The following is a 16913-nucleotide window of genomic DNA, read 5'->3' on the forward strand; positions in this document are numbered from 1 at the left end:
TCCTCCTGAAGCCCATTTTCTACAGTGCAGATGGGCTACAATATCACTTCAAAGAGGGCTAATGTTTTAGTGCGTCTCTCGGGTTTCGGCACAGTATCGAGTTCAAAACTACGCTGCTGCGTCACACTTTTTTTTTTTTTTTTTACAGTAGACTGAATGGATCATGGTTCATAATCAGATTAGCTCTGGCTTAATGTAGAACTAATTTCACAAGATCCAGCATCAAAGAACTGCCACACACCCGCTTCATTCCTAATACAGTATTTAGACTTATTCTAGGCAAATAGACACTGAGACTGAAAGACAGATGGTCATCTATAAAGCTACAATCTGTAGGCTACCGTTCATTAAATCGAGGAGAAAGCTGTTTTTTTTTTCAGCACAAAAACAGTAAACACTTCATGCTTCGAGCTTATTTAGATAGAAATTTTGCTTAAAATAATAATTAATATTGATATATTATATAGTGAATATAGTGTATATATATATAGTATATATATATATATATATATATATATATATATATATATATATATATATATAGTATATATATATATAGTGAATTCTATAGGCATACAATGTTTGTATGATACTATAGTTTCTAGGTCTACAAGTTTATAACTACAGTGGAAAACTATAGAAGTGAACCTCTGACATGTCTTGACTGAGGTATGATGATTGCGAAAACTGTGTGTAATTTTTTTTTTAATTTGCAGATACAGTATAAGCAAAGCTTAAATCATCTGTCTTCCATACAGTGTGGTAATGTATTTGTAAGGCAAGGAATACCTCAACATTATAACCCCCAGTTAAAAAGGAAAGCTATGACAGTTAGCCTGGAAGTAGTAATTAATCACAAGATTGTAAATTCAAAAACAAAAAAAAAATGCAGGCTTGATGGCTTCCATGGCTTGGGTATTTTTTTTAGGAAATGATGTAAGAAGATAAACACAAAAGAACGTGGTGCATGTCCAGATTAATTAAACCTGGCTTCCTTTTTGCTCTCCCTCTTTCTCTCTTTTTCCTCATCTATAATTCGTAATCTTGTTTTGTTGCTGATTGTAAGCACTGCATACATTATACACCTCCCCGTCCCCCTAACTTCAGCTCTGCACAAATAAACACACACACCCTGATCATCCATCTTCCTCTGACTCTTACAGAGCCACAGCATGACCAGCACGAACACGGCTTCTGTTTTCTGTCTCTGTGCAAGAGGAGACCATGAGGCACAGCGCATGCAATTAAGGCAGAAAATAAGACACACAGCAGTACAAAACAAAATGAAAAGATGGGAATGATGATGAAGAACGAGCCTGAAGGTTTATCACAAAGTTTGGCACCGTTGTTGCAAAAATGTTGTTTGACACTGAAAAAAAAAAAAGAGGATCATAATGAACAACCTTTATAGTAGTGAACATGATCTTCATTTTACAGCACTTTTAGAATAATTGACTGTGTGTAATTAAAGATAGAGTTAGACATGGGGTCAAGGTTAGGTGTGGGGCTATAATAGTGGGAGTGGGGTTAGAATTAATGGTGAGGTTAGAGTAAGGGGTGGGGCTAGAACAGTGGCGGGCCGTGCATTTGGAACCTGGACCGTCAGTGAGAAATAAACGTAAATAAAATACAACCTACTCACCAGAGATGCAGACTCATAATTTGCAGCGCTCCTCAGAGGCTGTAAGCCAGTGATACCACTCGTATTCACTGGTCTGGAAGTGGCAATAAAACCCTTTCCAAGAGCTAGAGACAAGCTAGCTAGCTTCGGAGTTGGGCGATCTCTCCTCACAATGTCTACCTTTTCTTGAAAATGGATTTTTAAGTATGTTCAAGACCAAATCAATTTCTCTTCCTCAGGCATAAAAAAAGTCTAACTCAGATGTATTAATGTGTGCAGCACGCTACAGATGTGTTTTGCCAGTCAAACTTGGCTGTAACAGTTTTCCACTGACCAACTAATCAGAGGACGGAAAAATGCTGACGCTATTCTGGGCCAGTTAGCTGGCCTGTGAGGAAAATTTTAAATTTGATTGGTTAAAGAAACAGATTTATTACTTATATAGACTAAGGTAAAAAGGCCAGCAGTACTGACTTTGCAGGCCCTGGGCAGATTCGATTGACATGGCAGTACATAAAGGATGAAATCTGAATGGACAAAAATCTAACATCAAATACACGTACTGAAAGCAGTTCAGCCAAGAGAAACGCTACGAAATATAATAAATAGACTGTTGGGAATAAATTAATACAATTTCATGGAACAGATATTAGAATTTAGGTTGTAAATGTAGGTCAGTGCTTCTGATAGTGTTTAGGACAGCAGAGAAGGCATGCTGGCCCTGACCGCCCAACACTGGGCTAGAATATGGGGTGGAATTAGTGATGGGAGGAAGTATAGGTGAGGGTAAAATAAGATTGGGGGAGGGTCAGGGGGGTTAGAGTACTGGGAGGATATAGATTAAAGGGTGGAATATGTGGAGATTGTGGGATAAATTGAATGATGTTAGGAAGTATAGGTGAGGGTTAAAAAGATGGGGTGGGGGCTTTAGGGGTGGAATTAGGGTACTGGGAGGAGTTAGAATGAAGAGTAGAGTTTAATTGTGGGGTAAATTTAGTTATGGGAGGAAGTATGGGTTAGGGTAAAAAAAAAAAGGGTCTGGCCAGATGATTGTTTGGGGTTATGGTAATAAGGAGTTAGAGTAAGGGTGGGGTTTGAATGTGGGGTGGAGTTAGTGATGGGAAGAGGTATGGGTAATAATGGGTGAAAATAAAAGGGGTGGAAGACTTTAGGAGTGAAAATAGAGAAATTAGAGAAGTTAGAATTAAAAGTGCGATTAGACTGTAAGTTAGTGAAAGGAGGAGGAATGGGTGAGGCTAACGTAAGGGGTGTGACAGGACAGTTAGTTGGGTTTGGGGTGGGGGAATATTTAGAGTGAGGGATGAATGTAGAGTGGTTGTTAAAATTAGGGTTTTGAGTTAGAAATCTGAAGTGTTAGAGAAAGGGGAGGGGTTCAAATGAGGGGTGTGACTAAAGTGTGGAGTAAAGTAAAAGTGATGGACTGAAAAAAAAAAAAACAATGTGTTTAGTGTTAAAAAAAATAATAAATGAACAAACAAACAAATGAAAGGACAAAATCAAACAGACGGTTGGATGGATGGATGGACGGATGGACGGATGGACGGATAGATGAATGGATAGGTGATGACCAATGAACAAATACATTGGGAGATAAATTATTAATGAATACTTACTTATTAAGCAAATAAATAAATTAACACATGAGCAATCAAGCAATTAATTTAATGAATATTGAGTAAATAAATAAATGTGAACAAATTAAAATGCATGCAAATAACTTTATATACGACTAAATAAGTGAATGAACGAATTAATGAACAAACAATTGAATGTCTAATCAAATATGTCCAAATAATAAAATGAATGAAGCAAGGAATGACAACAGAAACATGAACAAATCAATAAAGTAATGAACACATAAACAAAACAATGATGAGTAAATAAATAAATGTACAAACAAACAAACTAACTAATCAATGATTGCGAAAATTTGTGATCAAACTACCAAATTATTTAAAAGAAATTAATAAATGGATAACAAGCCAAACAAACAAATATATATTTAAATAACATTTTTGAAACAACTTAAAAATAATAAATATGAATAATATTATACATTATATAATAAATAATACATCTTTAATACATCTTAAAAACACTCAACAATCATCAAATTTAAATCAAATCTATTTATAACTCCAAAAAAGTGCACTGGATCCTTCCACATTCTTCATTGAGCCAGTAATTCATATTTAATAACTGTAGTTTTTGAAAGTAGTGTAGCATAATTTTTATTTGGGACTGTGAATTTTGTCTGTAGAAGTGAAATATGATGTGGAACAGAGAGTGTGTAATGAAACTGAACACAGCTAATACGTTTCATGCTTGTTCAAGGCTACAGATTTTGAGAAACAGCTGCTAATGTGCAACAGCAACATGTATGCATGAATAATCTATAGTGAACATCCCAATCATGTGATAACGGTGCAAAATAAAGATATGTGTTGTATTAAACCACAATTAATCATACATTTTTTAAAAATAGGGCCTCAGCTGGACGTCTGTTTAAACAAGCATGCTAAAATATTCACATCAGTTTTATTAGGTCGTGATTTAAAAACAAGGTGAAGCTGAAATAATAAGTTAAAAGTTTAAGTTGGCATGCGTCTGGGCTAAACCGCTAATGAAAGAACCTTACTTAATCGCTCCAAAAATAATGCTCTAGCAAAATAAACCTCCTTGCAAGTATGTACAATTTTATTTTGAATAAAAAGGTTAAATAGCCACAGGCGACTATTTTCATTTATTCTGTCATGTGACGCGTGTGTAACAGGCAGAGCTTCATAACTCACCAATTTCACTGTTTATTTTCATGTATTGTACTTTTAGAACGTACTGATTGGGCTTTTATGCATTATTATTAAGCCCTTTAATACAAATGGGTCTGTATAAACTGTCTGGGTAGTGGAACTGTACAAATAAACCAAATTAAGCGAGCATTTGTGTGAGTGTATGTAAGAAAGAAAGTTCGAATACATGATATGTGAGATATTTTTAATTTCTACTGATCTTTATTTTTGAGGTGAAGTAATTCCCTGCTTTTGCTAAGTGACAGGGATCAGTAGGTTATGGTTCTAGTTGGAATGCACCATGATTAGCAAAAGCAGACAATTTGACATGCTAGCTTGTTTTTCTTCATACGCACACTTTTCACTCTGGTAGGAAGGACTGGAGATTCCTTTCAAGAATTCAGAAGCATTTTGGTATAAATAACATTATCTATTAGCTAAATGAAGGAATGGGCACAGCTAGGTCGAAGGACAGATGGGCCAGGAGTGGCACTAATGTCAAGGCTATAGGACCTGACAAAGGTCATTGTGGTAGACCAGCCTGCAGCATTACAAATTTCATATAAAGACACTATATAGAACAAGGCCTTAGAGGCCACCACACTTTGGGTTGAGTGAGCAGTGACCCCGAAAGGTCCACAATCCACCAGCTGAGGGTCTGCTTATCCGCAGGCAGACCCTTCTTATACAGACCATAGCAGAAAACAGCTGATATTTTTCACAAGGCAGTTCTGTGGATGTGTTTGTCACACACCCGATTAAGCTTCTCCTGTTTGGGGGCCTAAAAAGGAGTAGGATAGAATGCCTGGAGCACGACTGGTTGTGGGGCAACTGAGGCCACCTTGGGGACATTGAGGGCACGCCTGGGGCCCTTTTTATAGACCTTGGGCGAAGCGGCCACTCATGACCACTCTCAGAGGAGCCAGAGCCACATTCACACACTTCATAAAGGTGAGGGGTAAGAGTGCCTGTCGACTACCATATTAACGGCGTCACCAAACAGGCCAGTTGGCTTGACGGGGGCATTCAGGAGAACGGCTCTGTCCCTGTTGGAGAGATCAGACAGGGTCAGTCAAAGATGCCTCTCAGCAGCCACAAGGGCTGACATAGACCGCCTATGGCCATAGTGGTCTCCAGGTCTGTAGCACAACACAGCTCTAAAATGTCATCTCTCCTTTAATCTCCCTAATCTATCTCTTTGCGCTGGTCTGCCTGGTACCCTTGCAAGACCGCCATGGTGTGCAAACAGCCTCCAGCTTGACCCACCGCTGTATAAGCTTTGCCCACCAAACCCAATTAGGTCCAAAGAGGCTTGGTGGGCACCACCTGGGCTTTTAGGGGCAATGCAGCACTAGGGGAGAGTCAGCCAGCGTCTCTTCAACCTGGAAAATCGTCCCATAACCACACTCTTTCACACTAGGTCAGAGTAGAGAGTGACATTAGGACTGAAGAGGCGGGCCGAATAAGGGCTAAACCAGGACCTGGACACCTTTGTGCAGATCCAAGAAAAAAGCAGGCCCCGGCAGTGACCTGGGTCGCAGGAAGTGCTCAATAAATGTATTTAATGGACTCCTGTGTCTTTGCTGACCAAGCAAATGTTGATCTTGAACTCAGCACAAGTAACTACCTCCAAGAGCTCCTCAATTTAGACTGACTATGGAGGCAAGTCCATGGGTTCATCCAAAATGGCGTCCGCACCCTCTTCACAAGAAGAAGAAACGACCAAAGGGCAGACTTCCAAACCATGTGATAAGGTGCTGGAACTGGCTGGTGAGGAAGGAGAAAGGGACAAGCCCATCTCCATTCCCTCCGCCAGGTCCATCTGCAAACCCCATGACCTTAATCGCAGAGAGGCCAGAACCTTAAAAAACAGTCGCGAGTGCACCCTCCTCGATGAGCGGGATGGAGCGTATGCAAGGACATGCATCCGCAGTGCAAGCAATCGGCTTCCTCAAGAGCCGACCGAGCATGCTCTACTCCCAGACAAGCCAGACACAGACTACTACCACCTCGCAAAAACCCCATCCCCCCCTCCTGGTATAAAGGAGGAACATACAGCCTGGAAGTCCGCTTGGTTTTTTTTGCTTGCTTTTCCATTTCCGGATTTTTTATGACTTACCGATACTTACCTGATCTTATAAATGTGTCAAATAAACACACACAGAGTGCTTCCTCAACAAACAGAATGTTGGCATGTGCTTTTATAGTTTCTGATTGTGACGCCACCCCGCCGGTCACTTCACGGTTTTCTGTTAGACTGATTGCACACGTCGTTCAGAGCGTGGTCAAGAAGAGGAGTTCCCAAAGTGTTGTTGACGCAGTTCGAGTTCCCGAAGGGGAACATACAGTACAGCTGTGCTAACATTTAGCTAATATTATTTAGCAGCAGTAGCTATATGTTTTTAAATAGCTAGCCTTTAAGTAAATAATGTGATGTATTTGTAAAATGAGATACTATAAGTAATATAATTATGTTGTTAGTTAAATTGTTAAGTATGTTTATAGTTAGTGGTATCTTTATGGATAAACATGTTTGGGGGCAGGGTATGAGGCATTACTTCATGACCTGTTGAGATCATTTTGCCCCATAACACATTTGTACTATGTAATGTCTGTGCACAAAAATGTGATCATCTAATCAAAATACCACCCTATATGCCCCTGTATTTGTCACTGACTCAAAAAAATGTTTATGATTAAAGAACCTTCAGCACTCTTTTTGGAGCACACCGGAGGCCCGTTTCATTCACTGATTCGGAGAATTCTCCGACCATGAGGCAAAGCTCCCTGTTGTCAGAAGTTGGGAAGTTTATGAATTGTTTTCGCCGCTAATGTATCTGCATCCTGGCCTCCGTGAGCTCAGCAGTAATAATTAAAGACACACCATTTCACCAAACCACATTACTCAAGGCTTTATACAGACTTTGAAGCCTTAATGGAAAACAGCTACAGTTAAGACTGGCTCAGCATGTTTATTGTGTCTGGACAAATTGCAGTAGGATTCTGGCTCTTGCACTGCATTACAGAGCAGCAATCAGTCAGGAAATCACTGAGGAAGAGAAGAGATTATCAGTGGCTGCGGGTTTGAAGACGCTGTCATGGTCGTTCCGTGACAGAAAACAAACCGAGCCTTGTGGGTTTAGAGGCATTTTCTCGGAAGTTTGCTTTCTATATTTATGGTGGTTGTATGTTGACGTTTCAGTTGCAGTCATTCAAATCTCTGCTTTTACTAGCATTCGGTATATAAAAGCAGTAAATAAATAATTACCTGCATACATCTTGAATTATTCATGACAAGGCAAAATGAGCATACCTGAAAAAGATCCACTCTGTATGAATCTGTATATTCATCTTTATATTTATTAATTCACTTGTCTTCACAATGACTTACTGATTCATATGTGGTTTAGTTTTTTATTTAAAAAGCAAACTATCCATCTAATGCACAGAGAACTAGATGATGGAACAGAATCTTTAAAAAATAAATAAATATAGCAAAATAGAATAAAGATAAATTCAGACTGTGTGTGTGTTTATGTTAGTCTAAAATATAATGCCTGCAGCAATTGAAGCCAGGTGTGCATGATTAGAAGTCACTTTGAATGTAGACATGACAAAGTGTGTGCTATGAGAAATGTAGCCTGGGCGGCCGTGTTTGCATAATGCATTGTGTTCTGGGAGATGGAGTTCATAGATGTTAATTGGGTTGATCTGATAAGTTAACTGTTTTCTATATATTTATACTTTTCCAGCCATATGTGGTTCTTTCCCAAACTGGATGCACTAGCATAAAATTTTTTATTTATAATAATAATTTTCTTCTTTTTTTTTTAGATTCTATAAAAAAAAACAATCCTGCTGTGCACAAAGAAAGCTCTTTGAAGATATGGTTTGCATGGGTTGTAGTAAAAGATCTTGAGTTGCTTGATATAGAGCTCTGGCTCTTGAAAACTTTTTGGGATAAATTAGAAAGCTGCACCCAGGCCTACTTACTTTACATTAGTACCTGACTTTACTAACATGTGCCTGAATGAGCACAAATCTCCATAACCACACTCCAAAATCTAGTGAACCATCTTCTCAGAAGAGTGGAGGTTATTATAACAGCAGATGGGGATTAAATGTGGAATGGGATGTTCAAACACCATTATACTGCACTACAAGGTGTCTCCAAAGTTGTCACGCATATGGCACATTAATACGTTTTAGCAGAGTACCTTCCAAAATTATTTATACGTAGTTTCTATTTTACATTTCTATTCAGATAGCCTTTAAGAAAGCCTTTTGTATAAAAGGCATTATGGAACGTATTGAAATCATTTTCATGGCAGGATCAGCACTCTTTCATGAGTTTGAATTGGACTTTAACAGAAAATATGGCAAGCACATTGATTCACATGACTATTCATATGATACTGTGACCCAACTTCACTGACAAAGTCAAAGCCGACAGGGTGCCAGCATACATAAAGTCTTTGGGAACACCTTATAGTAATATCTGTAACATCAGTTCGGCCCAAACCCAGTGCAGCACCAACCAGCTAATTGTTACTATAATTGCTCATGACATCACAGATATTTTAATAGAAACATATTTAGCAGTGTTTAAGGGCAGATATTTTTGCTCCTACATTGCAATGCAGTCAGCATGTGGCATTACAGAAATCACTACAGAAGAACAGGGAATAGTCAGTAGGTGGGTTTACAGAGATTTTTATGGTTGTTTCTTGAGATTTGTGGGAACTTGAATAGTGCCTGTAGTGGATACCAGAATAATAGGAGTTAGGTGTAATAAGTAAATCTCTCTATAGAGTGCATCTGGAAAGTATTCACAGCGCTTCACTTTTGCCACATTTTATTATGTTACAGCCAAATTACAAAATAGATTCAAATGTAATATTTTCTTTCAAATTCTACAAACAATACCCCATGAGGATAATGTGAAAGAAGTGTGTTTGAAATCTGCTAATTTATTAAAAAGAAAAAAAAGAAAGAAATTTAAAAATTACATGTACATAAGTATTTGCAGTCTTTGCTCAATACTTTGTTGGAGCACCTTCGGCACCAATTACAGCCTCAAGTCTTTTTGAGTATGATGCTACAAGCTTGGCACACCAATTTTTGGGTAGTTTCTCAGATTCTTCTTTGCAGAACCTCTCAAGCTCCATCAGGTTGGATGTGAAGCATCGGTGCCATTATCATATCTATCCAGCGATGTTCAATACGGTTGAAGTCTGGGACACTCAAGGACATTTACAGAGTTGTCCTGTAGCCACTCCTTTGTTATCTTGGCTGTGTGCTTGGGGTCGTTGTCCTGTTGGAAGATTGACCGTCACCCCGGTCTGAGGTCCAGAGCACTCTGGAGCAATTACGTCTCTGTACATTGTTGCATTCATGTTTCTCTCGATCCTGACTAGTCTCCCAGTTACTGCCACTGAAGAACATCCCCACAGCATGATGCTGCCACCACTATGCTTTACTGAAGGGATGATATTGGCCAGGTGATGAGCGATGCCTGGTTTTCTTCAGACATGACGCTTGGCATTCAGGCCAAAGATTTTCTCATGATCTGAGAGTCCTTTCGGTGCCTTTTGGCAAACACCAGGTGGACTGTCATGTGCCTTTTACCTAGGAGTGGCTTCTGTCTTCCCACTTTACTATACAGGCCTGATTGGTGGAGTGCTGCAGTGATGGTTGTTGTTCGGAAAGGTTCTCCACTCCACAGAGAAATGCTGGAGCTCTATAAGAGTGACCATTGAGTTTTCGGTCTCCTCCCTGACTAAGGCCTTTGTACCCCAATCGCTCAGTTGTAGGAAGCGTCCTGGTGGTTCCATACTTCTTCCATTTACAGATGATTGAGGCCACTGTGAGTGAGTGTCTTATTGAGACCTTCAATTCTGCAGAACTTTTTCTGTAACCTTTCCCAGATCTGTGCTTCGTTACAATCCTGTCTCGGAGGTCTACAGACGTGGAAAAAGTGAAAAAGTGGAAAAAGTGAAGCGCTGTGAAAACTTTCCGGATGTACTGTAATTCCTGATTAATGATGATGATGATGATGATGTACAGGATGTGGTGTGTCCCACCACCAAGATTCCTTCAGTTTTCTGTAGTCATGTATAGAAACAACACACTCACATCTGAATGGTTTTTTTCCTCACATAAAGGCAAAATGAAAACCGAAAGACTTTAGAGCTTTACTACATGGGTGTGTTTGTAGGAGTGTATTTAGGCTTAAAAAGAGCCATTACAAACAGAGAACAGAAAGAATAGAAGGAATAAAATGTTCTTCGGGGTTTGTTGGTAACAACCAAATCTCCCTCTTTTAGTTTTTTATCCACCACTTCATCTCGCTTTCTTGTGTCTCCTCATCTTCTCTATTTGCAGGATTATATGCTTCCTTAAAGGCTAGTCAAAACAGAATTAGCCGGATTTGTTATGGTTTAGCCCTTCATGTGATGACGCAGACTGCCTCAAAGACATACTCACTGAATCCAGGGATTACTCAGTTCAAAGGTCAAATGGGCTTCTTTTTTTCTTTAATCATAGACATTCTGATGTCTTAGTCTAATTGCATATGTTCGATAAAGAAACGTTTTCAGGAGTGTAGCATTTTCAACATTTCCGAATGTTTAATATTTAAAAAATACTATAAACTGAGTTTATACTCAGGGCATGTTGGTAATATTACACAGGCACAGCCATGGTACTCTCAGCGATTACCTGGTTTTACTGTGAAATAGTCAGTAATGCTTCATGCTTAGGAAATTTCTTGATCTATACATGCTTATATTAAATTTACCTCCAAAGGAAATCCTGTGTAAAGAATTATGCTTTAGGACAGAAAGTGTCGAAACCAATGCTTTGTGAAAATTATGGTGATTTTATAGCTGATAAAATAATACATACATGGAAATGGGTTTAAAATGTTTATTCAACCTGGAAAAAAGACAGCTTTCCCAAGGTATGTAGTTGTAGTAGATCGCTTTGGAGCACAGCACCACCTAGTGGATATTTTTGGTTATTAACGTTAGACAATTACAACGCTATTTTTTTACATGAATTTCAGCAAGATATCCATAATTAACTTATTTTAATAATCAGACATGATATAGACGAGCCATGTATAAATAAATGCATTTATTTGTGCTTTTGATATGAGATGAACAGATGTGTGTGAATGTTTCAGTTAAAGATATTTTTATTTCTGTTTTCATTTACAGTTATGCAGCTGTATAGCAATACAGCAATAACAGCTAAAAAGTCAGTGTACCTTGCATTCATTTGGTTTTTGAAAAACAAAATGTGATTCATGGTGCCTTTACTGCTTTTGATTTTATGCTGAAAGCAGAAAATAAGTGAAAACTGTGTTATTGTTGCTGAGCACGCAAACAATAAGTTCCATAATGAGTGTATGAAGATATTTCACGGCATTGCATTGTAAGAAGAGAACATGTGTAGGACTCATATTTTCTGTCAGTCTCTTGTTGCTGTTGAAAGGCAAGTAGTGATTCATAATTTCTCTGTGCGAAAGCAGAACATTAAGGTGAAGCAATTGATGGATTCTACGCTGATGGTTGGCTTTTGGGTTGTACCACAAATCTCAAAGTAAAAAAATATGATGTCACGAAACTACAGATGAGGCGTGTTTTAAATATTTTACATTTAAACCGAAAAAAATTAAATAAATTTTCTTTATTATTTGTTTTTCATTTTAAATACAAAAAAATGAATGAACACAACCTACATAGACCAATAAATGTGTATTCATGATAAGGTTTAGCTTTAAGTAAAGTGCTTTAGTGTTGCTTTCATAAATAATCCTTCAATAGTCCTAAAAGTTGAATCTTCTACCGGTGCTACACTGTCATCAGTTTCCACAAATAGAAAAGGAATAGGTTTAGGGTTTAGGTTCTTGTCTGCTGGCTGTATAGTCAGGAACTAAAGGCAGGATATTATTTTTTTCTATTTATACTGCATTTAACATTTATTTTTTAAAAAATGACATAAAAAGAACAGTTTATGTCACATACTGGCACAGAGAACACAGTGGTAAACTTCATTTTGCTGTATAATAACGTACTTTTTTATCAGTAGGTTATGTGTTACAGGTTAAAGTGTGTTTTTTTTATAGCTCCCTACAGATACTGGTCTTTAAACCCACTCAAACTTACACTCTACAATGCATCAGCATTCAAGAGGTTAGCATCCACTCAGAGGATTAGCTTTGGTTACTATTTTACATTTGTCTCCTGCCTTTGATTTTACTGCCTTCAAAGCTGACAGAGTTTTCACCTGCTAGCTTTGGTCTAGTATTTACTTGATTAGCTTTGCTAAATAGACTCAAGCATATTATAAGATCTGTGAGAGGAATTTAGGTTGTTTACATTGAAAGAGTACTTCTGGTTTGTACATGATAGGAAGTCTGGACAATATTCAGTCTTTGCATACAAGACAAACGTCAACCTATTCACAGATGTAGTTTCCCTGGACTTTATAGACATCCTAATTTTTTTTACAGTGTTATAAAACGGTCTAAACGACCTGTAGTGGAGGAATTATTTATGTTCTCTGGGACCATTCCATCCACGGCATCTGATTCGTCTTGATTTCTCGGGTGTAAAGTATTGTAGTAGACGATCAGCAATCCCAGTCCCATCAGGTTAGACATTAATATGAAAAAAGTAACGGGTAAAAAAAAGTCTGATTCTGCAGTCCTGGGTAGGAACAAGAAGAGTAAAAGAGGAGCTGAGAAGTTATGGAGCATGCTCATAACGTAATATACGCTCATCTCTTTTTTGGTGTTCTTTCCTTTTATGTTGAAAAAGGTGAAAACCAGAACAACCCCGACAATACTGCGATAAAGCTCCTCCATACACAGTGACGTGCAGAAATTGGTTTTTACTACGTGAGCCCACACGGTCGTTACTACCCAGATAAACACTAACACCAGGATGTTCCAGGGGGTCAGCATGATTAAAAAAGTGAGGCTCAGAATGCGGGCTGTGATCGTCAAGATTTTATAAAGCAGGTAGACGGCTGTCGGAATTCCACGTGGCATTTCTTCAGTGTTGGGGAGCGATCTGCGTAGACAGCGCCAGTAATCCACGGTGCACCAGGCTACATTTAGGAAGGACACGACCATGCTAAGATCTGCAAGATAAGCAGAGTTTGGTGACTGATAATATTTTAAAATGAAAACCTTGTGTTTGGTACTTGCTCTGTATTTTTTACACTCTGTCTCAAGTTAGTAGTGTGTAAACTTTGGGAAATATTGTGTTATGCCATATAGTGTAGTCAGATGCCAACACACTTTCTCTGCTAGTCTGAACTCTCTCAGAATCATTGACGTTTGCTTTCTTATATTTTTGTCCCTGAATATGTATTAAATAATTTCCAATAGTCTCTTCTCTAGGTACCCAGTGTTTACCTAGTACATTTTATTTATTTTTGTCTTTCTAATTTTTTTATATTTTATATATGGTTATGATTACTAATCTACATTGAATCATAAAGATGACTCACACTGTAGTTTGGAGGTGCGTTGGTGCTGCAGCATGATGAATGTCTGCAAAAGGAGCTGAGGAACGCTCTCCAGAAATGTCTCCATCAGCCTCAGCATGCTCAGATCAGCCGCCAAACCAAACAGCTTCATCTCGTTACTCGGCTCATTACCGGAGTGTGCCCTCCATACGCAACCAAAGCTCTTCTTCAGCAGGTCATAATATCTATGGAAAAGAAGTAGTGTAGACACTGTGAAGGAAGAGAGATGATCTATCACTCAGCACACGCTCAACTAAATTATTTTTTGGCGTAAAGGGGATAAGAATTGGGGAATGTCGCATGTACAGTAGGGCTAAGGTCAGAGTTCTGTAGAAGGCAACCCAAGATCTTCTACGCCAACCCATGAAAAGCATATCTTCACACAGTTTGCTTTGTGAATAGGGGCATCATCATTATAGAACAGGTTTGGGTCTCCTACTTCAAGTAAAGTGAACATTTAACGTTACCAGTGGTGGATGAAATAATGTGCTTGAGTTAAATTAAAGATACACTTGATAAAATATGACTCCAGTAAAAGTAAAAGTGCTCCCTTTAAACTTTCACTAATCTAAAACAAGTTAAAAACAAAGCGCACTCTACCCTGATTGGTGGTTTGAAGGAACGAATAATTTTGCAAAATGTAGTTGAATAAAAATTTGGATATTTGACTTTGAAATTTACTGAAGTTGAAGTAAAAGTTTCCCCAAATGGAAAAACTTCAGTAAAGTACAGATATGCGAAAAAGCTACTTAAGTTCCGTGTAACAGACATTTACTTTGTTACTGACCACCACAATGTTACCAAATCCAAATACATCCTATACAATTGTCTGCCTCCAGCTTTGTGGTTATCATTTTGGGGAGAACCAAATATAGCTGGAAATATTAGGTGTCACAATATTTTTGTCTATCTAAGGAACTTTGGAAGCTGATATGTTTAAACAGAATGTACAGATGAAGAGGTGAGCAAACGGGACAGACTAAAGGATTTAAGCTCTGCTGCATCAGTATGTAGTTGAACAGCATTGCGGGCATTGTAGAAAACATGCATCATACAAACATGGCCACTTTGGCTACACTTCTCAAAGCACACACACTTCATCATGTCCTCCGTCACTGTGACTTCTAATCTTGGACAACTGGCTTCATCATATGGCTGGAACAGTCAGGTGTGTGAATAATTTTGTCCATATTGTGTAATGTAGCAATATGTAACCAGGAATGGAACTGCTGCTAATTTGTGTACATAAAAGTATCTGTTGTTTCATGCCATACATATTTCAGTGATGGCTTTGTTGTTCTGGTTACCAAGTTTCAGTTAAGTAAATAAAGGTGTCTATAAACTGAAGCTCAACCATCTGCAATCTCTGCTATTGAGCTATAAGAGTTATTAGTTCTGTTGCTCAGGATTTTACATTCTGTAGCAGATCGTGTGACTCTCTGGCTCACTGTCCTTTCATCAGTTTAATCAGTAACTCAGCATGTCATATCTTTAAGGCATTGGTGATGGTGATAGGATAGTGCTGGATTTCAAAATGATTCACATGCATTTCCTTGAACTTACACTGTAATTCACGCAGCACGTACACCCGAGAATGAAAGAATTTGTGAGCAATTTTCATTGAATGTAATGTATGTAATCCAAAACAATGATGCCTTAATGTTTGAAGCTTTACATGAATTTCTTTGGGGTTTTCATAATAATGAGTGTCATACTGTTCAATTTGTCCAAACACAGATTTCAGCCTGACATGAAAATTTACCTGGTGAAGAAGCCCATGTGAAGCAGATGGAGCAAGCCCATATGCGTCGTGCTCGTTTTTTTGTTCTCCGCCTCACCTTCATGATCATCTCTAAACCAAGAGTAGCTGAAAATTTGAGTGCACAGTGATCCGACGAGAATAAATGATAGAGTCAGAGCAAACCAGGTGTATTGTCCTTCCCTAAAATACTGCAAGCTCAGCAACAAATCAGATACAATATCCACCACGGAGAATATGAGTCCAATCAAAGTACAGATCCAACGGAATCTACTAAATGCCATTGCTTTCATGTCAGAGGCACGCTCGGTGAACATCCATGGTTGTGTGGTCCCCTGGTTTTGTTATTGCAGGATATCCAGACTACATTTTCAGCTTCATAATCTGAACAGAAACAGTGTTAATGTTAGACAGGTAGAACAGAGTAACAGGCTGATTGTAATGTTCTTGTCAATTGTAACTCACCGTGACTAATCACTGAACTTTGCTCTTTCGAGTATTAATCACTGATTTAAAACTGTGCTAGAGTTCAACATATCGTTTGCAATAAATCATAACGTAATCTCCGTGTGAAGCAGTAATCGTTCTCTAGGAAAGCAGCATTGAAAGGCGCCTGTCTTGTAGTCCTTTAAGCATGGAAGGATCTCGATCCATTCACTAGCTGAACTTTCCATGAATTCATAATATACATAATCATCTCCTATACTATTCAACAAAAATATAACCTTTGTATCCGTATAACCCGTGTAACCGTGTACTGTTTTGTGTAACCAATATACAATATATTATAAATTAGATTTACTTTGTATCTTTTACAAACTTTTGCATCTGAAATCATATCTAAAATAGGGAGGAAAAGTGTTTACCGTAGAGGGCTCCCACGCACTCCTTCATTCCAAAACAACTGCCATGCTCAGTTTCTCTGAATGTCTGTGCCTTCTCATAAGAGGAGATCACCACTCCCTTTGGTGTTTCACTGTGTCAGAATCACAGTGTGACGTAAGATTCCCACACACACCCCAGCACGACAGCATTCCAGCTTTTATAGTATTTCTACCTAGTGGCTTATTATACAGTAGTATAGATAGTACAAGACAAAATGGCGCTATGTTGCAGTTAAGTCAGGAACAACACCAACAACTGTACAGCCAAAGAGCTAAACCTGTGTATATAATAATTTATT

At 38.4% G+C, this 16913-nt stretch overlaps 1 protein-coding gene across 1 annotated transcript; it reads right to left on the bottom strand.

The window, feature by feature from the left end:
• Window positions 1-11611: 11611 nt before the first annotated feature.
• xkr9 (XK, Kell blood group complex subunit-related family, member 9) lies at window positions 11612-16689 on the bottom strand. Its single transcript, XM_046877492.1, has 4 exons — window positions 16597-16689; window positions 15734-16114; window positions 13954-14156; window positions 11612-13581 (listed from the first exon to the last, which is right to left on the bottom strand). Exons 2-4 carry the CDS (start codon window positions 16045-16047, stop codon window positions 12944-12946), a joined length of 1155 nt encoding a protein of 384 aa, XP_046733448.1. The 5' UTR covers window positions 16048-16114; window positions 16597-16689; the 3' UTR covers window positions 11612-12943.
• Between the last annotated feature and the right edge of the window lie 224 nt (window positions 16690-16913).

The sequence above is a fragment of the Silurus meridionalis genome, chromosome 21 (genome assembly GCF_014805685.1).
Source record: "Silurus meridionalis isolate SWU-2019-XX chromosome 21, ASM1480568v1, whole genome shotgun sequence".
NCBI classification, from domain to species: domain Eukaryota; kingdom Metazoa; phylum Chordata; class Actinopteri; order Siluriformes; family Siluridae; genus Silurus; species Silurus meridionalis.

Bases quoted from the DNA above. Each gene is read 5' to 3' on its own strand.
- xkr9 (XM_046877492.1), bottom strand. From the start codon at position 16,047: ATGTTCACCGAGCGTGCCTCTGACATGAAAGCAATGGCATTTAGTAGA. The intron at 14,157-15,733 runs GTAAATTTTCAT...TCTTTTCCATAG, and splicing joins CACATGGGCTTCTTCACCAG to ATATTATGACCTGCTGAAGA. The intron at 13,582-13,953 runs GTGAGTCATCTT...CTTATCTTGCAG, and splicing joins ACGCACCTCCAAACTACAGT to ATCTTAGCATGGTCGTGTCC.